Here is a 23,181-nt window from a genome sequence, read left to right as displayed (position 1 = left end):
CCTCACCAAAATTGGAGTCCAGGTCCCAGCTCCTTTGCTCTGCCTTTGCCAATGAATTATTTGTATATTGATTATCCTGCCTTTCTCAAGAAATGGGCCTCAAAGTGTCCCTTTTATGCATCACACTCTGTGGGTATATGTCTGTGATAAAGAGACGGACGGAAAGTGAAAAAGTGAAAGGCATGGAAGAGATGCTGAAAATGAGATGCTGATGAGCAAGAAAGAAGGTTAGAGAGCAGAGGGAGAAAGTGAAGGGGATCAGGCCTCTGGGAGCCAGGAGGGGAAGGCAGGAGCAAAGCCAGGATCGCCTAGCTCTGTGCGGAGAGGAAGGGACCCCTGGGAAGGGCCAGGAGAGGGGCCTTGGGGATTGGGAGGCAGTTCTGACAGATTTTCAGAACTGGTTTCAGTGAACTAATGAGAACCGGCTCAGGTCCTTGTTTTCAGACATATTAAGTGGTTTTATTTAGCAATTATGAGTAGTATTTAGGAAGGAAGCAAAGGAGGACACAGTTAGAGAAAAAGCACTTTTATTTTCCAACTTGAGCTTGCTTAGCTGCCTTTTTGGTTCCAGGAGCCCTTTGTTACTCAAAATGCTGGAGTCTGGGGAGGACACTTGCAAGTGCTATGTTTTGGGTGGGGGGGGGGGAATTTGGTACTTAGCCCTAAGAAGAGACATAATTTTCGTCAGGCAACAGTGACCTCAGAGGTCAGCCCAACTATACCAGGCACGCAATCTCACATAACTCCAGAGGCATTTCAAATGGGTTTTTATGTTTTATTTAGGGAAAAAGCAAAATACATGCACCCACACGGCGCGCACGCACGCGCACACACACAAGCATTCATTCATACACACAAGAGGTAAGTAAAAAAGGTGGGATTGGTGAATAATGTAAAGCTATACTAATGGTAATACATTTCCTAGAATGTTCTTGATTCCAATTGCTGAGGGTCCTGCAAGGGAACGGAAAGTGGTTTTGTTGAGTATATTGAGGCGCTTAGCCATGTAAACCAACAGAGTTTCTCTCTGCAACGGGACTGACGCCAAAGAACAGTAAATTGTCAGGGATGATGGGAGTTGTAGCTCTTCACCTCTGGCTCGAACTCACCACCTTGTTACGCACCGGCGCTGACCAGTTTTGGTCAGTGGTTAAAGCTTTGCTCTAAAGCAGCAGAGTTACAGAGAATAGGCTGAAGACCCTGACAAACTCTCCAAGCCTTCTCACTCTTGCTTCCACAGAAGTCTTCACACTTCTTCAGGATCCAGCTGGCTCTTGTATCTTCACTCAAGACACCAGACAACTCAGTAGTCTTATTTAAAAGATCTACTTTATTCTACTATATACAGCTCCAAAACTATCCAATACAACTCCTCACTACTATCCACTACTACCCACTGCTACTACCCACAAAATACATTCGGAATCATAGCCATTATTATAGTCCTTGGATCATACCACCCACTCTTGTCAGTTTCCACCCAGTGGGCGTGTATATCCACTCTCATTGGTTCTCTTGTTTCTACCCAGAATTGATGATTTCATCATCTCAGCCTTGACCACTTAACAATTCTCAGGTGTGTTCAATTATCCACTTTGCATTTCTGTCCTTGGCATTTAGGACTTGTTAATTCCTTTACCTTCTACACCTGTGTGGCTCTTAATTGCTTCTGCTGAGTCATCCTGACTCTCACATACAAGTTTTATTTCAATCACTGTATGTCCCATGTTGCTTTTCCTTAACATAAATATCAGGGCGGACATTTATACTGAAATTGTTGCTTATGGACAGAGACTGAGTGTTCAAAATGGTTTAAATCGCTTTAGTATGTTTCCTGGGTGGGGAAAGAATTGTCTGAATCCAAACTGAATGCAACGGATGCTTGATGCAAATACCTCAGACAAAAGGGATTAGCACACCGGCTCTCAGGTCCTTCTTAGCTCTGAATTCCAGTCCTGTTCATAAGCCAATGTACAGCGCAATCTGAAAGCAACACTTCCAGATGCAGCTCAACAATAACATAGCAGAGTATGGAAACAAATATCCAGATATAGGTTTTGGCAATGCACTGACTACTGTCCACACTTAAAAGTAACTCACAGACACAGTTGATTTCACCCAAGTCCTTGGAGGTTCTCTATCCTGAGTTGCAAAATAATACAAATCTTTGCAAGCTCTCTGACTTCCATCAACTTCACAATCTCTTGTACACACAACTCCAATCCAGTCTACACCAATCTGCAGATGAGCTGTATAGTGTATTGGTTGTGAGTCATCTGGGGCAAAAGAGCATGAAGTGACCTCTGCAGTTAGATTGCATCATGCTTTGGGCTCTGACTCAGGAAACTATGGCAGTCTCATAGGAAATGATGCCACTTGTCAATCAAAATATTTTAAATCATGTTTAATGGAATATTTTTTCAACAGTCCTTTGACTATCTGCTTCGACCAATTCCCTTAAGGCAGTTCTACCACAATCTCTTCTTTGCTCCTGTCAGTAGGGATACAATTGTTTCATGGATTTCGGGACATCTGCAATAGTGTCATGCTCGGGTCACTCTCACCAACTTAATTAATTTAACATCAAATAGGGAGGGTTCAGCAAGGGTTAAAAATTGGGGTAGCACCCTCCTCTCTTAATTCTGATATTCATTCTTGACTGTGATTGTCCTTCTTTACAGAAGAACTTGTGAGTCATGAGAGAGTCCACACAGGAGAGAAACCATACAAATGCCAGCATTGTAAGAAAGGTTTTTCTTCAAAGTCACACCTAGTGATACATCAGAGAGTCCACACAGGAGAGAAGCCATACAAATGCCAGCATTGTGGGAAATGTTTTTCTCGGCAGCCACACCTAGTGAAACATCAGAGAGTCCACACAGGAGAGAAGCCATACAAATGCCAGCATTGTGGGAAATGTTTTTCTCAGCAGCCACACCTAGTGACACATCAGAGAGTCCACACAGGAGAGAAGCCATACAAATGCCAGCATTGTGGGAAATGTTTTTCTCGGCAGCCACACCTAGTGATACATCAGAGAGTCCACACAGGAGAGAAGCCATACAAATGCCAGCGTTGTGAGAAATGTTTTTCGTTAAAGTCAAATCTAGTCAAACATCAGAGAGTCCACACAGGAGAGAAGCCATACAAATGCCAGCATTGTGGGAAAAGGTATGCCTACAAATCAGTCCTTGTCATGCATCAGAGAATCCACACAGGAGCAAAGCCATACAAATGCCAGCGTTGTGGGAAATGTTTTTCTGACAAGTCACACCTAGTGAGACATCAGAGAGTCCACACAGGAGAGAAGCCATACAAATGCCAGCATTGTGGGAAATGTTCTTCTTCAAAGTCAGACCAAGTGAAACATCAGAGAGTCCACACAGGAGAGAAGCCATACAAATGTCAGCATTGTGGGAAATGTTTTTCTTTGAAGGCAATCTTAGTGAGACATCAGAGAGTCCACACAGGAGAGAAGCCGCTCCAATCTCAGCAGTAAACTAACATTGTTTTTGTCAATAAGAAATACAAAAAGGATATTTTCAATCCAATAATGCAAAGAAATGCCCTTGTGATTTTGTGTGTTACGTTTGTCTGTCTATATGTCTGTTTCTGTTTTAAAGTTATAGTTTGTTAAGTTTAATTACTATTAGTATAGATAATTGCTTCAGGTTATAAACTCGGCTGGGGATTATGGGTCGTGGCATAGGTCAGCTAGATGGGGGTGCTGGGATTTTTTTTTACAACTGGCTAGAATAGTTATGGGAATGATAGCTTTTGGAAAGTGTGGGATGTTGTCTGAAGAAAGGTGGGGGCAGGTGTTAACAGAAAGGGGTCTAGTTTCTGGGAATGGCAAAGGGGGCCTTGTTCCCTTTGGGGCATAGACTGTGCGACTGTGGAGGTGGAGGCTAGGATTGGAAGAGGGTGGGTTTTAGGTGTTGGGGTTTCAATGTATTCTTTGTCTTGGGGAGGGCAGTTCTGGTTTAAACACTGAATTTCTGATGTTTTCTCAATAAAGTTATTTGTTGTTTCAATGTGTTGGACTCTTTGATGCACAGAAGTTCTGAATTTGCACAAAATACACTTTTTTCTCTCATCAGTCCTCAGCTCCATTCCCAGCCATAAGAAGAAAAGAGGCAAACACACACAAACACATACCAAACAGACAGATAGAGCTCTATGTACAAAGCAGAGCCTTCCTTCCTTCCCTTTCCCTCCTGAGTCCAGCTCCTCCTTGGGCTCCATTCTGGCATCCTCCAAGTCTCCTCAAAGGAAGGAAGAAAGGAAAGAAGGGTGCACTCCTTCCCTTTCCGCAAAGGCTGTCAACCGAATAAGCCTCAGCAGCAGCAGCAAGGCCCTGGCGATCCCTGCGCATGCTCAGGAGGGGCCTTTGGGGCATGTGCACATGCTCAGTCTCAGGCCCTGAAGCCATTGCTGCCCTCACAGTCTGTTCAGAGGGAGGAAGAGATGGAAGTGGGGGAGAGAAATGTATGAGAAAAAGGGGGCAGGGGGCACTTGAGGAGAGGCATGGCCATGGGGGGAGGGGGCAGGGTCCTTTAGATGTAAAAAGGGCTTTGAGGAGCCCCTCCCTCCTGGAAAGTGGGGCAGAGGAGAGACCCTCCCTCCCTTCCTCCTCATTTGGGGGGAGATAAGGGCTTGCAAGCCCCCCTCTTTGGTCTTCCAATGGGGGCACCCTCTTCATCTCTGGGAAGAGGGGAGGGTCCCAGTCAAAAGACTTTTGTGACAAATAAAAAGCATCAGATAGCATAGGCTTCAATAGCATTGGAAACAACAGCTTTCTGGGGGGAAGGGGTTTTCCCTGGGGGAAGGGGGCTCTGTCTGTGGGGGAGAGAAGAGCCCAGATTTAGGCCAAAGCCAAGAACAGGCAGACGGAGGGAGCTCAAAGCCCCTTCTGGGGAGAGGGATATCCCCCTGGCAACTAGGCTTAGAGGCCCACAGAATCTGAATTAGTCCCCCCCACACACACACACACACATCCTTTAGTTACCCTTCACAACAACCCTGCAAAGCTCAGTGATCCTCCTCTGGGAACAAGCAGAAAGGACATGGAAACCATTGTTAGTTCTTTGCCTGAAAGTCCCCTTCCTTGAAGGGATGGAGGTTAAAGGAAGGAAAGAAGGAAAGTGTCAAGGGAAGAGATGGCATAAAGGGGGCTGCTGAAAGACAGGGGGCATTTGGATAGGACTCCCTCAGCAGCCATTTTGGGAAAGAGGGCTCTGCCTCTGGACAGAGAGACGAAGAATGTGTTCATTTGGGGAAATGTTAGGGTCCCTCTATTGGGCCACATTCTCCTCTGCCCTGGAGCCTTCTTTTGAAGCCCCATAGAGAGGGAAGATCTAGACCATGCCCTCCCCAGGAAAGGAAGCCCCTTCCCTTTGCAGGCCCCATAGACGGAGGGAAGATAAGAAGATGATAAAGAGGGGAAATCCCCTGGAGTGGATGGATCTACAGCTAGATATTATAAAATATTTCAAGGGGAACTAGTGGATCCACTATATAAATGGTTTAATCCTATTAATGCAGAGGGGATTCCAGACTCATGGGAGCTAGCGAGTATCACTTTGATTCCTAAAGAAGGAAAGGACAGCTTGTTAATGACTAATTATAGACCAATAAGTTTGCTGAACACTGATTATAAGAGATTCACACAAATACTTGCCAGCAGACTGAAGGGAATTTTGAATTCGACAATTGGGAAGGAGAAAAACGGATTTTTACCAGGGAGATTGATTAGGATCAATATCAGAACGATTATAAATTGTCTTGAATTTTACCAGGTCAGTAATGAGAAAAAATGTGCCCTAATTGCTATTGACACGGAGAAAGCCTTCAACAGCGAGAGATGGGATTTTTTGATAGAAGTGGTAAAAAGTATGGAAATGGGAGACAATAAGGCAAATATATAATCGGCAAAGAGCTTAATTATCAACGGAGAAAGATCCCAAGAATGTATGGTAAATAAGGGCACAAGGCAAGGATGCCCGATGTCACCGCTCTTATTCTTAGAAGTGATGGAAATTTTGATTTCCTCTATTAAATGTAATCCAAATATAAAAGGGATTAATAGGAAAGGAAAGGAAACCAAGATAAGAGTGTTTGCGGATGACGTGGTAACAGTTTTGGAGGACCCAAATCGGGGCAGAGAACCGCTGCTACAGGAGCTAAACAAATTCACAGGACTGAAAATCAATAAAGAGAAGAGAGTGTTGATAAATAAAAATATGACTGGAGAAGAGGTAGAGGAATGAAAGAGGAAACCGGGCTTCCAAGTAGGAAAGAAACTGAGGTGCTTAGGAATTTGGATTTCTAAAGACAATAATTATTGAGGGGTATGGAAAGACATAAGAGAAAATTTAAGGAGATGGAGCTGGTTAAATCTTTCACTACTAGGCAGAATTGCCGTAATCAAAATGGCAGTTCTACAGAAAATTATGTTTCTGCTACAAAATTTGCCAATAGAGATTAAGAATAAGATATTTAAAGGTTGGGAAGCCGAGCTAAAAACATTCATATGGAAAGGACACAAACCTCGGATTAAATGGGAGGAGATCAAAGATGATTCAGAGAGAGGGCTATTCGCTCCCAGACTTCAGATTATATTACTGGGCATGTAATCTAATTTGGATCCAAAACTGGATTAAACTAGAGGACAAAGAAATGCTTGATCTAGAGAATGTGCAGTTAAGATTTGGTTGGCACGCCTTCTTATGTTATGAGAAGTTGGGGATGAATAAAGATTTCATTAATCATCCAATGAGGAAATCTTTACTACTCACTTGGAACAAGATTAAAAAGACATTTTAGTTTAAGTTACCACTTCGGACATCGGCCCAGAAGGCACTCTTCGGTAGATGGATAAGCATCAGTAATTGGCTCACTTACAAACATTGGCTTAAGAAGGATCAATCAGGGAATTGGTCGATAAGATCTAGGGAAGATATTAACAAGGATGGACATAATAGACAGTGGTTTAATTTCTACCAGCTAAAACAAAGATTTCTGGTAGACGACAAAACAATAGGGATCGAAGCTAGACTAAACGGATTGGATGATTTGTTCTGGCAACCTGATAAGAAAAAGATATCCAAATGACACAAACTACTGTTGAGGAGGAATATGGAACAGGAGACTGTAAAAGAGTATATGGGGAAATGGGCGCAGGATATGGGATGCAAAATTGAAATGGAAGAATGGCAAAACGCCTGGAATAGAACAAATACATTTACAGTAGCGCAGGATCTAAAAGAGAATCACATGAAAATAATGAACAGGTGATATTACACCCCATGGAAGCTAAACAAACCTTATAAATTAGCACAGGGGAATTGTTGGGGTGTGATTGTAAAAAGGGAAACATCTATCATATATGGTGGCAATGCAGGGAAATTCAGACATTTTGGAAGAAAGTACATGACTCAATACAGCAGATATTGGGAATAAAATTCCCAATGAGCCCTAAGTTGTACTTACTCAATATAACTTCGATTTTAAGCCCACGAGACGAAAGACAATATTGGAGGATTGCATTATATCTTGTAACAGCAGCTAGAATTGAAATAGCAAAGTTATGGAAGTCAGATGAGACTCAAAGACGGGAAAATTGTATGTAGAGAGTTAATGATTGCAGGGAATGGGACAAACTCTCTTGTAGGGCTCAGAATTAGGATATGGAAAAAGAGAAGAGGAATGGGAAAAGAATGGAACTAAAATCTGAAGCTCATTGAGGTCTGAATTAACTGGAATTGAATCTACAAAGTTTCTTCTTCAAAAATTGGTTTAAATGTGTATTTTTATTTCCTGCTTAATTATAGGTCAGTAGAAGAAAGTTTGAGTCTCCTGCTTAAAGTAAAGCATGATAAAGAAGGAATCGAATACTGCGAAGTTATGCATACGTTATTTTGACAATAGATAAGAACATAAATGGAAACTGATATTATCAATAAGCAATTGGGATATATTGTGTTCATACGTTTTAGAGTTGTGCATAAAATGTGTGTTTAAAAGCAGGGTTCGGTTATAATATGATGAAAGTGAGCTCTTTGAAAGGCCAAGAAGACAGAAAGCAGAAAGTGGGTCCAAGGAAACGGAAAGATTTGTGACAGTGATGTTATGGATACTGGATTTGTATCGTTTTTTCTATTTTTATGACTCAGAAAATAATAAAGATTATATAAACGTCAAATTTGTAATGAAGATTACTATGTATTGTGGGAAGAAATGGTAATATCTGGGGGAATATGTACAAAGGATTTACATTGAAAAGGGGAGGGAATCATTCCAATTCAAAATAAAATTGGTATAGGTCAAGTATGAAGACAAATAGAGAATTATGGACTCTCATCCATAGGGTCGCCATGAGTCTAAATCGACTTGAGAACAAGAAAAGATGTAAAGACTAATTAGCCAGAGATAAAAGAGGATTATTTAAAGAAAGGAGCTAGCTGTCGCTTTAGGTTTGGAAGTTTATTCTAATTTGCATTTAGAATTATATGTATATATGGCATTCCTATGTATGTTTGGTAATTTAAAGGTTGTTCATTTGTTTGTTATAAGTTATATGTATTTTTTTAAATTCATATTTATTTAAGTTTCCAAATACATAAAACACGACCAATACATAATCCAAATAAAAATAGCCTGTAAAAGCAAATCTGAGTCTTAACTGGTCATTTGGGACCCTCTTAAGTCTTCCTTTTCCGTCTTCTGAATCTGAGCCCATTTGAATGTCCTTCGCCTTGAAACCTCCCTCCGAAATATGATCTCTAGCTGTGAATTATTCCTTTACAATTTAAGTAAAAAAAGAAAGAAACTGCAATTTTTTTCTTTCAATTTTACAAAGAAAATTTGTCTACTTCTCTTACTATTTTGTAATTTTAACAACAACTGAAGAAATATATATTTATACAGATGTTTACATCAATTTCATTGTATGGATCTCTCTCTATTGTTTTTAATATACACAACGATTCATTCAATCATTCTTTGTTGACCTGGGATTTATATAAGAAAGCAAAAATAAACAGAATATTCTTATATTCAATTTTTAACATGCATAGCATAATATTCTTAAAGATACTTAAATTTCATTCTCCCAAATCCACTGAGAACAGTAAAAAGAGAGGACTTTGATTAGTCCTCCACTAGCGACAAGTTTAATTCCCATTCTTTTCCCTTATCAAAACTTTCCTCCACTCCTCCTTTCTTTCACCTTTATCATGATTTTGGGCTATATATGATAGTCTATCCAATTCCTTGGACTCATTTACTTTCCCAGGTTTCCCAAGTTGGTATCTTTTCATATTTCCATAATTTAGCTATTTCTGTTCTAGCTGCTGTCACAAAATATGTCTTTTAATACAATAAAGATTTAAAAAAGAAACCTTCTGGGTGACCTTGGGGAAGTCGCACTCTCTCAGCCTCAAGGGAAGGCAATGGCAAAGCTCCTCTGAACAAATCTTGCCAAGAACAACCCAGGATAGCGTCGCCATAAGTCAGAAACCACTTCAAGACACACAACAAAAACAACGGTTGTTTTAATGGTCAGAACCTGCCTTGTGTCCCAAATCGGGGGAAGCAGAATATTAATGAAAACAGCAAGACTAAGAAGGGTTTCCCAATCCTGAGAGCAGCCCCCAAGCAGCCCTCTCCTGCCTTCCCCCCAAATGCACCTGAGAGTTTCCTGGGACAGCAACTAGGGCCTCCCCAGAAGATCCCAAAACCAGGACACGTTTCATGCAAGAGAGTAGAGGAAGATGGGTTGCAAAATACGTCTCTGGCACATTTCTTGAATGAGGAAGAACTAGAGTATCTCAGATGACAGCCTGCTCCATTGTGGCTGAGGAAGACCTTTTGTCTTGAAACGTCCTCCATCAATTCCCAAAGACAGGGATAACAGCACTTTATTCAGTTTCATATCATCTATTTTAGCATGTCACCTAGAGCAGATATATTGGAGGGAGTTTGTGTCTTGTAATTGTTCCTTTTGTTGTTTTGTTGTAGCCCATTCTTAATTATATGTATTGTCATTGTACTGAAGCCTTTGTGTAACTGTACTCACAATTGCCCTTGTTTATATACAGTCATTCTGTATTACTTACATTAGTAGGTTATTCATAGTAATGAACTGAAATTAGTTTTTACATTATCATTGTTTAGATGTTATTCTGCATTACATCAGTATGTTATTCAGAGTAGATAAAATGAAGCTGATTTGTGTATTGTAATTGTTCTTTGTATACATACCTTTTCCTCTCATTACATAGCATTACTTTCTTATTACATGTTTCATGTTCACTTAGAATCATAGAATCATAGAGTTGGAAGCGACTACAAGGGCCATCCAGTCCAACCCCATTCTGCTATGCAGGAACTCTCAATCAAAGCATCCCCGACAGATGGCCATCCAGCCTCTCTTTAAAGACCTCCAAGGATCACTGCACTCCGAGGAAGGAGTGTCTTCCAATGTCGAACAGCCCTCACTGTCAGGAAATTCTTCCTAATGTTGAGCTGGAATCTCTTTTCCTGTAGATTGCATCCATTGTTCAGGGTCCTAGTCTCTGGAGCAGCAGAAAACAAGCTTACTCTCTCCTCAATATGACATCCCTTCAAATATTTAAACAGGGCTCTCATATCGCCTTCTCTTCTCCAGGATAAACATTCCCACTCCCTCATAAGGCATGGATTCCAGATCCTTCACCATTTTAGTCGCCCTCCTTTGGACACGCTGCAGTTTCTCAATGTCCTTTTTGAATTGTGGGGCCCAGAACTGGACACAATATTCCAGGTGGGGCCTGACCAAAGCTGAATAGAGTGGCACTATTACTTCCCTTGGTCTAGACACTATACTTCTATTGATGCAGCCTAAAATTGCATTGGCCTTGTTAGCTGCCTCATCACACTGTTGACTCATGTTCAACTTGTGGTCTACTTGAACTCCTACATCCCTTTCACACGTAGTTTCATTCATCCAGGTGTCACCCATCCTATAACTCTGCATTTCATATTTCCACCCTAAGTGCAGTACCTTACATTCCTCTGTGTCAAATTTCATTTTGTTAGCTTTGGCCCAGCTTTCTAGTCTATTCAGATCATTTTGAATCTTGATCCTGTCTTCTGGGGTATTAGCTATTCCTCCTAATTTGCTTTCATCTGCAAATTTTATGAATATGCCCCCAATTCTGTCATCTAAGTCATTGATAAAGATGTCGAATAGCACTGGGCCCAGGACAGAGCCCCGCTGGACACCCCACTGGTCACTTCTCTCCAGGATGAAAATAAGCCATTGTTGAGCACTCTTTGGGTTTTGACAGTCAACCAGTTATAAATCCATGTAACAGTTTCCTTGTCCAGCTTGTTTCATGTTTTTGTTTTATATACTGTTTAATTTGGTTAACTGCTATTAAGAGACATATCTATGAGAGTCTATGATATGGGGTGCACTATAAACATTTTAATAAATGAACAGGTATTTCAATCCTATATATTCATATTATCAGACATAACTCCAGAGAATGTTAGCCTTTTGGATGCCATAATGTTCCTCTCATTCTTCAGAGCAAGAAGCAACACTTCAGCTGCCTTCTAGAAGATAAAGCAAAAAGGATTTCAAAAGAACTGAAGCCTTGGGCAAGTCACACTCTCTCAGCCTCAGAGGATGGCCATGGGAAACCCACTCTGAAGGAACCTGCCAATAAAACCCCTTCAGAGACTCCCATAAGGTCACCATAAGACCTGGAAACAACTGGAAGGCAGACCTCAAGAACAACATTGGTAAATAGGTGCAAGCCTTGCCTTGGGAAAGTGTAAAGACTGGGCTCCAGTCAATGGAGGTCTTCTTCAGGCAGAAAAGGGAGGTTTATGCAAATGCAGAGTGACATCACTGCTATGGAAGGCTTTCTTGACCAATCAGAGAGCAAGATGAAGGTTCTTCTGGAAGCTTCCGTGAGAAGGAGATATAAGGCCTGAGAGACCAAGAGACAGTTGGGGGAATTGTGTCGGTTGGAGATCGAGAGAGAAAGAGTTAAAGAGCGGATCTTGGAAGTTAGTCTCAGAATTGGATGCTTAGGTCTATTTATTTGTTTTAAAAGCTTCCATGAATTGAATATTATATACTTACAAATATTGTAACCCGCAAGATTCTTAATATCTTGTATGACTTATCTTTCAGTTATATTTTGTTATTTATAGTAAATATCTCCTTGGAGTATCTACTACTCGATGCTCCTTTTACACGTATCTTGGCTCGGTTGATGCTTGGGAAGATCAGTAAAGAAGTAGAAATAAGGTTCCTTAACTGGTCCCAGTGTAGGTTAAGGGAAGTCCTTTTATAAATCACTGGATGATGGCAGTGTGATTTAAGGAAGTTAAGGGTCTGCTGGGCTAAGAGCCATATTGTCTAAATGTCTAATTAACAATTTGTAAGACACTCTGATAGCCTTTTCACTGAAGAGAGGGGTATAAAATTATTATTATTATTATTATTATTATTATTATTATTATTACAGGGCCGCAGTTTGGCTGCTTGGACCACCGGAGATCATCACAGTGAGTCAGTTGGAAAAGCCCATCTCACTCCAGAAAATAAAGGTACTTGAGGAGTTTGCGCTCTACGTCTTTCTGTAATAATAGCTACAAAACTGATAATAGCATTTGGGACATTTAGTCTTTTAAAAACAAATATGGCAGATTTAAATGCTGCTTTAAAACCTCTTTCCATCTGCCAGCTTTGCTCTGGTTTTGGGGGGAAATGAGAAAGTGTTGGGAGGGAGGGACTGCCAACAGAATTAGGAGATGCATTGCAGGCTATGGACAGTTTGCGGCCAAGAAAGGTCCAAAACACACGGCAGCAATAGTCCAGTTTGAGAGCGCTTTAACTGCCCTGGCCCAGTGCTAGGGAATCCTGGGAAGTGGAGTTTATTGTGGCACCAGAGGTCTCTGAAAGAGAAGGCTCAATGTTTCACAAAACTACATTTGCCAGAATTCCCTAGCACTGAGCCAGGGCAGTTAAAGCGGTCTCAGATTGGATTATTGCTGCAGTTTGTTTTGGACTTAGATGACCCTTGGCAAGTCACACTCTCTCAGCCTCAGAGGATGGCAATGGCAACCCTTCTCTGAAGAAACCCGCCAAGAAAACCCCATGGTAAGGTTGCCTTAGGGTTGCCATAAGTTGGAATAGAATTGAAGACACACATGAAAAACAGATAAAAGTCTGCAATTATTTCTCAGGTTGTACATGGGAACGGGAGGCAGTGTGGTGCAGTGGTTTCAGTGTTGGTTACAACTCTGGAGGCCAGAGTCCAGTGCCCCACTCCTCCATGAAACCAGCTGAGTCCCTTGGACAAGACGTCACACTCTCTCAGCCTCAGGGAAGGCAATGGCAAACCTCCTCTGAACAACTCTTGCCAAGGAAACCCCAGGAGAGGCTCCCCAGAAGTCGGCAATGACTTGCAGCCACTCCACAAAAAACGACAAAGCCTCAAGAAAGAGACAGTGGGGTTTAGTGGATGTAGCACTGGACTATGACCCTGGAGCCCAGGGTTCGAATGCCCTCTTGGCCATGGAAACGCACTGAGTGACCTTAGGCAAGAAGTCACACTCTCTCAGCCTCAGAGGGAGGCACTTGCAAAACCACTTCTGGACAAATCTTGCCAAGAATAGCCTGCGAAGGGCTTTCCTTAGGGTTACCATAAGTCCGAAACAACTTGAAAGCACACAATGACAAAAGAGAAGTAACACCACTAACACAAGGCAGCTAGGGAGAAAGAAAGAAAGAAAGAAAGAAAGAAAGAAAGAAAGAAAGAAAGAAGACGTGGGAGTTGTAGTCCTTGTTTCTGAGGGACTGGAGGGGCCTTACTGCAGGGCAGGGACCCCTCCTCTTTCTGGCCATGTGGATGCTGGGATATCAAGTCCAGGAAATACACTGTGAATCCCATTGGCAAGAGAAAATGCTACTACTGCCTTTCAGATCCATTTTGCCCCAAATCCTTTATGAGGCCAGAAACCCCTTTGTTAGTAAGCGAACCCCGAATATCTCAGGAAGGCTCTCTATTTCCCAAGACCCCCTCTCTCCAGGGTCTCCTTCCACTCTTCCCTCAGTCTCTCTCTCTCCCCTGAAGGCCTCAAACTGCCAACTGCCAAGCGTTGTGGGAGAGGCAGCTATTTTGTGTTCTGGCAGTGCTTTTGTGTTCCGGCGGCCATTTTGTGTTCTGGCAGTGCTTTTGTGTTCCGGTGGCCATTTTGTTCTGCTTGTGACTGTGGTGAATAATGTTCTGGCACCTTCTCTGAGGCCTCAGTTGAACAGAGGCTTCTCTTTCTCTCCTGAGGCTCCAGAGTGAGAAGGAGGCCAGGCTCCTTGGGCCAAAAGGAAGGAAGTGTGTCCCTTTGTGCCTCTGAGTCTCCATTTTGGGGGGGAGGAAGGAAAGAAGGAAGGGGCCTGTGGTGTCTGAGGAAGGGGAGGCAGGGACTCAGGGCCAGTGGGGATGCTGTGCTTTGGCGGCTGGGAGAGAGAGGTGGGGAAAGAGACCCTCCTTTGGGCCCTAGCTGGGGAGGGTCTCACCGGTCCTTGCCTCCCCCTTTGGGAAAGGAAACCCCCTCAGCCCCCTGGACTCACTCCTGCCACTCATTCCTAGAATGGCTGGGACTCAGAGGAGTTTCCTAGGTATTGCCACCTTCTGCCCTCCATGGCCATTGGCACTGATCTTTTCCCCATTGCCTTCCCTCCCTCAGCCCTGTGGACCTCCTCCTCCTTCGCACTCAGAGCAACCCTTCTCTACGGCTGAGGAGACGGCCTCTGACCCAGGGAAGCTCCAGCCATAAAGGACTGTGGAAGAGCTCTTTCTGGGGCTCCAGGAATCAGTGTTTTTGTACTGAAGGTAGACCTTTATTCCTGGAGCTGAAAGTGGACTTTGTTTAAATGTTTCAGTCCAGGATTGTATGGAAGGGTTGCAGATGAGAGACTGAGCCCATGCTTTGCAGGAATGAAGTCCCAAATGCAGTCTCTAGCAGAACTGTCTTCCCAGAAGGTGGAAGTGAGATTTCCAGACCCCAGACACACAGTGCGCCAGTGAGTCCTTTGTGTGGGGACTGTGTGTGTATGTGGTGTTTGCTAGAGTTTTATGAAGTATTCGTTTCACTGGGTTTATAAAATGAGTTTACATACATCTTCACTTCCCCCAAATGAGCATAATCCACAGTTCAATGTTCAGTCATAAGCCTATACATTTATAGATTTTTGATATTTCAAGTGCAACACATTCAGCAGTGTTCATCTTTTTAAAAAATATACAAAGAAAAGTGAAGAAATTGTGATTTTAACAATAGATCCATTCAGAAACAATGCACACAAATGTACATGCCTCAATTTCTATGTGGCTTTAGCAAGCAGAGGGAGGAGGTGCATACTTCATGCTCCTGCTATGACTGACATAACAAAAACAGTAGTTAAGTTTAGAGAAATAGTATCATCTACAAAAATGAAATAATTATTTTGACCAGTGTCTAAATGGGGAGGGGGCCATGATGAGGGGAGGCCATAGATCAGATCTCTAAGGTAATGTAGCTCTTATGCAGCCCAGGAGCTACAGCTTCTCCACCTGGGACATAAAGCAGGTCCTCCCGCTCCTCCTCTTTGTGAAAGAGAAGTCATGATGATACAGTGACTTTGAGTGCTGCAGGGTTTCTAGCCAAACCAAGCCTAACCCTTGTCTCTTTTCTCAGGAACTTCATCTTGGACACCTTGTACACGGCTTAGGAGTGTCTTTTGTTGGAAGTGACTGAAGTGCAGGGCCACCAGGATCCCCCTTCCCACATGATGGCCAACACAAAGGCCAAGCAGAGGGAGCTGGGCTCCAACAGAAAGAGGCTTCAGAGGTACAACAACTCTTTGGTAAGTTGCCATCCTGACTGTTAGTTTCATCTGTGTCTGGGCCGGCTCATGAAAGCAAGCAGAGAACATACTGTCACAGTTTGGCAAAGAGAGTCCTGGTTAATCCTCTATTACCTCATTTTTTTCAGGGGCTTTGAAAATGTCGTATTTCACTCCTCCTCTTCCCACTTTCCCCCTTCTCCTCAGGTCAGTTCATTTGCTGCAAAATGTGTTCCAAGTTCAAAAGAGTGTGCATCCCATCAACTCAAAACAGGGGGGGAGGGAAGAGGGCAGGGTCTTTCCCTTGCCAGGAGTCAGAGCAAAAACAAACTTCTGTACCCTTCCTCACTTGTGTGATCATTATAATTAACAACTTTGGCCATCTGGACCGCCTTCTGGTGTTGCTTGTCCACATGTGTCTTTCTTTCCCAATCTGTGAAATGCTGGGGGATATGGAAGAATATCTCTGGACTTAAATTGAGGGCGGTCCCAGTGACCCTGAAGCCCAGAGTACTCCCCAGAACTGGTTTTTAAAAAGGAAATTTGCCTCTGAAATTAGATGAGATATGGCTAAATGATTCATTGGTGACTAAATGTACTATACATGTTGAGATAGTCAGTATCTTAATCAATCAATACTATTCCAGAAATGGCCTAATTTATATTGTTTATCATATTTTATATTATATTGAAAGAATTCGAGACAAACTGGATCTCAAAAGCTGTAGCTTTTTCTTGCTTAGCAGAATTTAAAGTTTATTTCCTGGACTGATTTCTGCAGTGTTGAAATAATATTTGCAATGCACCATGTGCTTTCCTCCCCTTTTATTAGTCTTTTTCTGGATGAGGGCTATTTTCTGTTGCAGGTGACCTTTGCGGATGTGGCGGTATATTTCACCAAGGAGGAATGGAAACTGTTGACAAAAAAGCAGAAACTGATGTACATTTCTGTTATGATGGAGAATTATGAAAATGTGGCCTCTGTGGGTAAGGAACCTGAATCCATTGCACTTCCTGTGAAGACTGACGGCCCTTTCATAATTCACTGTCAAAGCGCTATGATTCCACTTTAGAACTATAGAATCAAAGAGTTGAAATAGACCACAAGGACCATCCGGTTCAATCTTCTGTCGTGCAGGAATAGACATTCAAAGCATCCCCAAGAGATGGCTATCCAGCCTCTGTTTAAAGACCTCCAAAGAAAGAGACTCCACCAAACTCTGAGGGAGTATATTCCATTTTTGAAGAGCTCTTACTCTCAGGAAGTTCTTCCTAAAGTTTAAGTGGAATCTCTAGTCCCTGTGGCTTGCATCCATTGTTCCATGTCCTTTTCTCTGGAGTAGCAGAAAGCAAGCCTGCTCCATCCAGAATATGACATCTCTTCAAATATTTGAACAGGGCTGTCATATCCACTCTTAGCCTTCACTTCTCTAAGCTAAAAATACCCAGCTCCTTAAGTCATTCCTGCGAGAGCATGGTTTCCAGACCATTCTCCATTTTGGCTTCCCTCCTCTGGACATGCTCCAGCTTCTCAACATCTGTTTGAATTGTGGTGCCCAGAACTGGACACAGGATTATTGCAAGTGAGCCCTGACCAAAACAGAATAGAGTGGCAATTACTTCCCTTGATCTTGACACTATACTCCTATTGATACAGCCTAGGATCACATTGGCCTTTTTAGCTGCTGCATCACACTGTTGACACATGTTCAACTTGTGGTCTACTACCATTCCTAGTTCCCTTTCACACGTAATTTAATTGTCATAACAACTTCCTGCGGAATCTTGGAATTTCTAGTTTTAGCAAGGCACTATTGTTCTCCACTTTGTAAGGATTCTAAATATTCAACCCTAAACTGCCAATTCTGGAATGTTGTGGGACACAAGTGCTATGCTTTTAGGGGAGTTTGGTACTTAGCTCAATAGAAAGAAATAGTTTTACTAGGGCAATAATGACCTCTGGACTCAGCGAATCTATAGCAGTTCCTGAATCAAACAGATCTTCAGTGGGATTTGAAATAGGTTTTTGTGTTTTATTTAGGGGCAAAGCAAAACACACAGACACATACATATAAGTGTTCATGCACACACGCAAGAACTAGGTAACAAAGGAGGGATTGCTGAATAGATGTAAGTCTTTGATCATGGTGATACGTTATCTATCCAGGTCTTTATTCCAATTGTTGAGGATTTGAAATAAGGAGAGATCAGTAGTTCCCATGACAATTGGGGTTGGTGAGTGCATTGAGGTGTTTAGCCATGAAAACAAACAGAGTGTCTATCTGTAACTGGACTGACACCGAAGAACAGCAAGTCGGGGCTGATATTTATACTGAAATTGGTGCTTGGGGGCAGAAACTGTGGGTTCAGAAAGGTTTATATCACTTTAGAATATTTCCTTTGTGGGGGAAGAATTGTGTGAAACGAACTGAAAGCAATGGCTGTTTGATGCAAATACTTCAGACAAAAGGGATTAGCACACAGCCTCTCAGGTCCTTGTTGGCTCTGAATTTTTATTGTGTTCACAAGCCAATATACACTACAATCTGAGGGTGACACTCCCACATGCAGGTCAAAAATATCATAGCAGAGTACGGAAGCAAATATCCAGATATAGGCATTGGCAATGCAATGACCACTTTTCACACTTAAAAATAAGACACAAACACAGTCGATTTCATTGAAATCCTTGGAGGTTCTCTATCTTGAGATGCAAAATAATACAAATATTTCCAAGCTCTCCTCTCTGACTTCCATCAACTTCACCATCCCTTGTACACACAACTCTGATCTAATCCACTCCAATCCGCATGTGAGCTGCATACTGTATTGGTTGTGAGTCCTCTCCTGGTGCCAAACAGCATGAAGGGACCTCTGCAGTTAGCTTCCATCATGCCTTGGGCTCTGACTCAGGACTCTATGGCAGTCTCACAGGATATGATGCCATCTGTCAATCAAAGTATTTTTGTACATGTTTAATTGAATATTTTTTTTCAATAGCCCTTTGACTATCTGCTTCCACTGATTCCCTCAAGGCAGTCCCCATACGGTCTCTTCTTTGCTAGTTCCTATGAGTAAGAATGCAACCGTTCAATGGATTTAGGGGCATAAGCAGCAGGGTCATGCTTGGGTTACTCACAGCAACTTTATTAATTTAATCTCTAAGAAGGAGGGGTTCATGAGGGTTAAATCATGTGGTAACACCCTCCTTTGTTAAGTCTGATTTTCAGTCTCATCTGTAATTGTCCTTCTTTACAGAAAAACATTTGAGTCATGAGAGAGTCCATACAGGAAAGAAGTCACATAAATGCCAGCACTGTGGGAAACATTTTGCTTACAAGTCAATTCTAGTCATGCATCAGAGAGTCCACACTGGAGAGAAGGCATACAAATGCCAGCATTGTGGGAAAGGTTTTTCTTGGAAGTCAAACCTAGTGATGCATTACAGATTCCACACTGGAGAGAAGTCTTACAAATGCCAGCATTGTGGGAAATGTTTTTTTACTAAGTTATACCTAGTGACACATGTGAGAATCCACACAGGAGAGAAGCCATACAAATGCCAGCATTGTGGGAAATGTTTTTCTTGGAAGTCAGTCCTAATGATACATCAGAGAGTCCACAATGGAGAGAAGCCATACAAATGCCAGCATTGTGGGAAATGTTTCTCTCAGAAGTCAAACCTAGTGAGACATCAGAGAATCCACACTGGAGAGAAGCCATACAAATGCCAGCATTGTGGGAAATGTTTTTCTCAGAAGTCAAACCTAGTGACACATCAGAGAGGCCACACAGGAGAGAAGTCATACAAATCCTAACATTATATTTGTCAATAACATCTACAATACATATTTTCAGTCCAGAAGTGCAAAAAAAAAAAAAAAGGCTCTTTGGATCTTGTTTGTGAGACAATATGTCTCTTGGTTTTCAAGTTCTATTTTGTTAAGTTTATGTTTTGATGGCTAATAGTATAGATAATTGCTTTGGGTTGTCAATTTGGCATGGGATTGTGGGTTGTGGTATAGGTTAGGTAGATGGGGGGCTGGGATTTGTTGCAGCTGGTTAGAATAGTTATGAGAATGATAACTTTTGCAATGTGTGGGATTTTGGCTTCAGAAATTTGGGAGCAGGTATTAACAGAAAGGGCTAGTTTCTGGGAATTGCAAAAGGGGGCCTTGTTACCTGTGAGGCATAGACTGTGGGAATTAGAGGTGGGGCTAGGTTTGGAAGAAGGTGATGTTTTAGGTTTTAGGGGTTTTAATGTATTGTTTGGCTTGGAGTGGAAAGTTCTGGCTTAATCACTGAATTTCTATGTGTTCTCAGTAATAATAATAATAACAACAACTTTATTACAGCCATTTGGCCAGCACAATTAAAATAAAGTGTTCTCAATAAAGTTCTTTATTGTTTCAACAGACTGGACTCTTTGATGCACAGAAGTTCTGAATTTGCCCAAAACTGAGCCTTTCTTCTCTCCTCAGTTCTTAGAGCCATTCCCAGCCATAACAACAGCAGAGGAAAAACACACACACACACACACCAACATACAGGATACACAGGGAGAGCTATATTTCCAAACTAGACCCTTCCTTTCCTGCCTTTCTTTCCTTAGTCCAGCTCTGCACCTTGGGCTCCATTGTGGTCTCCTCAAAGGAAGAAAGAAGGGAAGGAAGGGGAGGCCGCTGAACCCCCAGCACATAATTTCTTTTCCCGCAAAGGCCCCCAGCGGAATAAGCAGCAGCATCTAGGACCTGGCAATCCCTGCAAATGCTGAGGAGGGGCCTTTGGGGTTATATGCGCCTGCACAGTCTCAGCACCTGAAGTCATTCCTGCCCTCACAGTCTGTTCTGGGGAGGGAGGGATGTGGGGAGACCCCTTGTTCATTCAGAGGAATGACTGGAGGGTTTACTGGGGGGCCCTTGGGGGTTATAAGAAGAAAGGAAGCCCTTCTTCTCCCCCCCCCCCAAAAGGCAGGGGGCCTGCGAGGCCTCCTCTCCCTCTTTCCTTCCCTGCCCCCTCCTTGGGGGATTCCTTGGGTCCCATGTACTTGGGGGGTTATTATGAGAAAAGAGGGCCGGGAGAGACCCTTGGAGAGAGGCATGGCCATGGAGGGGAGGGGGATCCAAAGGTAAAAAGGGCTTTGAGGAGCCCTCTCCCTCATGGAAAGTGGGGCAGAGGAGAAACCCTCCCTTCTGATGCCTCATTTGGGAAAGAGTTTTGTGCCAAATTGAAAGCATCACACAGGATTCAATAGCATGGGGGGGGGGGAGTTTTCTCTGGAGTCCTGGAGGGAGGAGGCTCTGGGGGGGAGAGAAGAGCCAAAAATTCCAAACCCCCAACCCTCCTACCAATTATAAAAAGATTAATCAACCTTTAAAAAGCTATTAAACAGCAAGAAAATTAAAACTTTCATAACACAATACAATAAAAAAGTTTTTTCGGGCAAGAAATGTGTCTTTTTCTGAAGGTGAGAGGGGAGGGCATTAACAATTTCCATCACACTAACTATGGCAAGGGTAAGGGTCGGGGGGGGGGAGGCAAGACAATAGATCTAGTCTGGAAAGAGGTCCGTCTTAATAGCCTTCCTAAAGGCTTCCAAGGTGTTAATAGGACAGATCTCATCTGGCAGGTTGTTCCAGAGTTAACCAACATCTTGTATCTTGCCTGGAAACTAATGGGCAGCCAGTGGAGAGATTTAAGAACCGGTGTAATGTGAGCTGTTCTAGAAGTGCCTGTAACCAACCTGGCTGCCATATTCTGTACCAATTGAAGTTTCTGAACTTGGCACAAGGGTAGCCCCATGCAGAGTGCATTACAGAAGTCGTGCCGAGAGGTGACCAGCACATGTACTACTGTTTCAAGCTCTCCCTGCTCCCTGCCCCATGTCTCCGAATGATCTCACCCAGCAACTTCATGTAAATGTTGAATAGCACTGGGAACAGAATTGCACCTTGAGGGACGCTTGACTTGACTCCCTCTTGGACGAACAACTGTCCCCAAACTACAGCATCTGGAATCTGCCAGAGATTTAGGACCTGAACCACTGGTCGTCTCAACTCTGTAACCTGCCTTAAATCCGGTTTGAAATGGATCTAGAAAATCCGTTTCTTCCAAGACTGCTTGGAAGCCCCAAAACCCAACTCTCCCATGCGTTCCAGAAAGATACCGTGGTCAATGGTGTCGAAGGCCACTGAGAGGTCCAAGAGCACCTGCAGGATCACACTTCCCCTTTTCAAAGAGCTGTTGACGCTCAGATGGAGATCATCAACTAAGGCGACCATGGCCTTCTCAACTCCGTAACTCATCCTAAAACTGGGGTTGAAATGGATCTAGAAAATCCGTTTCTTTCAAAACTGCTTGGACTTGAATAGCGACTGCCCTCTCAATTAGCTTTCTTAAGAATGGTAAGAGCGAAACTGGCCTGTAATTGTTTCTGTCCAGGGGCTCAAGGGTAGGCTTTTTTAGAAGTGGTTTAACCACCGCCTCTTTGAGGCAAGATGGAAGACAATCTTCCCTGAAAGATGCATTAGTAATGTTTTTAGCAGCATCTTGATGGTATCTCCCCCCTCAACGGCCAGCCAAGATGGGCAAGGATCGAGAGAGCAAGTCCTCTTTTTCATACTCCCAAGGGGCTTGTCCACATCCTCTGTACTAACTAACTTAAACTGATCCAGAAGAACAGTATAGGCAGAGGCTCTGGATACCTCTCCTGTCGCCTCTGTCGTAAGGCCGGCATCCAAGTCGGCTCTTATCTGAGAGATTTTGTCTGCGAAGTAGTTATTAAAAGCATCAGAGCAGGCTTTTTAGGTTCTAATAAAGAGTTCAGGATGGGGGGCATTTGAGTCACGTCCCTTACCACCCTGAATAGCTCTGCTGGATTAGACTTTGCAGACACAATAGATGCAGAGTAGAAGGACTTCTTAGCTGCATCTATTGCCACTCCATAGGATTTAAGAAAACCCCTTATCAGGTATGAGTCGATATTTCTGCCAGCTGCTCTCTGACCATTGTCCAGCCCCTTCATTATTCTGAGTTCTTGAGTATACCACGAATTGCGATTTGAAGCGGTTTGGAAAGGGCGCTTGGGAACAATAGTGTCTATAGCTCTAATAAGACCGTTGTTCCAAGTATTGACCAGAGCTTCAACAGAATCGCCAGCATCACCACCCATCAAACCCTCTAAGGCCTCTGGGAACCTAGTGGGTTCCATCAACCTTTGAGGGTGGACCATTTTAATAGGTTCTCCAACTCCAACGGTGGAAATAGTGGCCTTCAGCCCAACCTTGACCAGGAAATGA

The 23,181-nt window shown here is 42.9% G+C and overlaps 3 protein-coding genes across 3 annotated transcripts in view; all 3 read left to right on the top strand.

Moving 5' to 3' along the window:
• LOC149287757 (uncharacterized) overlaps nucleotides 1-3,626 on the top strand; it is a 37,121-nt gene extending 33,495 nt beyond the window's left edge. The window contains exon 2 of the mRNA XM_089492586.1: nucleotides 2,682-3,626. Within this exon, the coding sequence (XP_089348712.1) occupies nucleotides 2,682-3,499 (818 nt within the window). The 3' untranslated portion in view covers nucleotides 3,500-3,626. The remainder of the gene's footprint in view (nucleotides 1-2,681) is intronic.
• Nucleotides 1-23,181, top strand: part of LOC149287748 (uncharacterized) — a 792,175-nt gene that overhangs the window by 398,124 nt on the left and 370,870 nt on the right. Inside the window, exon 2 of the mRNA XM_089492616.1 lies at nucleotides 14,746-14,891. The gene's annotated coding sequence lies outside the window, so the exon portion shown is untranslated. The remainder of the gene's footprint in view (nucleotides 1-14,745; nucleotides 14,892-23,181) is intronic.
• On the top strand, nucleotides 15,830-20,387 carry LOC149287756 (uncharacterized). The gene is made up of 3 exons (XM_089492585.1): nucleotides 15,830-15,904; nucleotides 16,750-16,870; nucleotides 19,142-20,387. Exons 1-3 carry the CDS (start codon nucleotides 15,830-15,832, stop codon nucleotides 19,699-19,701), a joined length of 756 nt encoding a protein of 251 aa, XP_089348711.1. The 3' UTR covers nucleotides 19,702-20,387.

The sequence above is a fragment of the Sceloporus occidentalis genome, unplaced genomic scaffold, assembly GCF_023333645.1.
Source record: "Sceloporus occidentalis isolate IW3139 unplaced genomic scaffold, rSceOcc1.0.p SCAF_57, whole genome shotgun sequence".
In the NCBI taxonomy this organism is placed as follows: domain Eukaryota; kingdom Metazoa; phylum Chordata; class Lepidosauria; order Squamata; family Phrynosomatidae; genus Sceloporus; species Sceloporus occidentalis.
The sequence above is the reverse complement of the archived record's forward strand: the minus strand, read 5'-3'. Positions and strand labels throughout refer to the sequence as shown.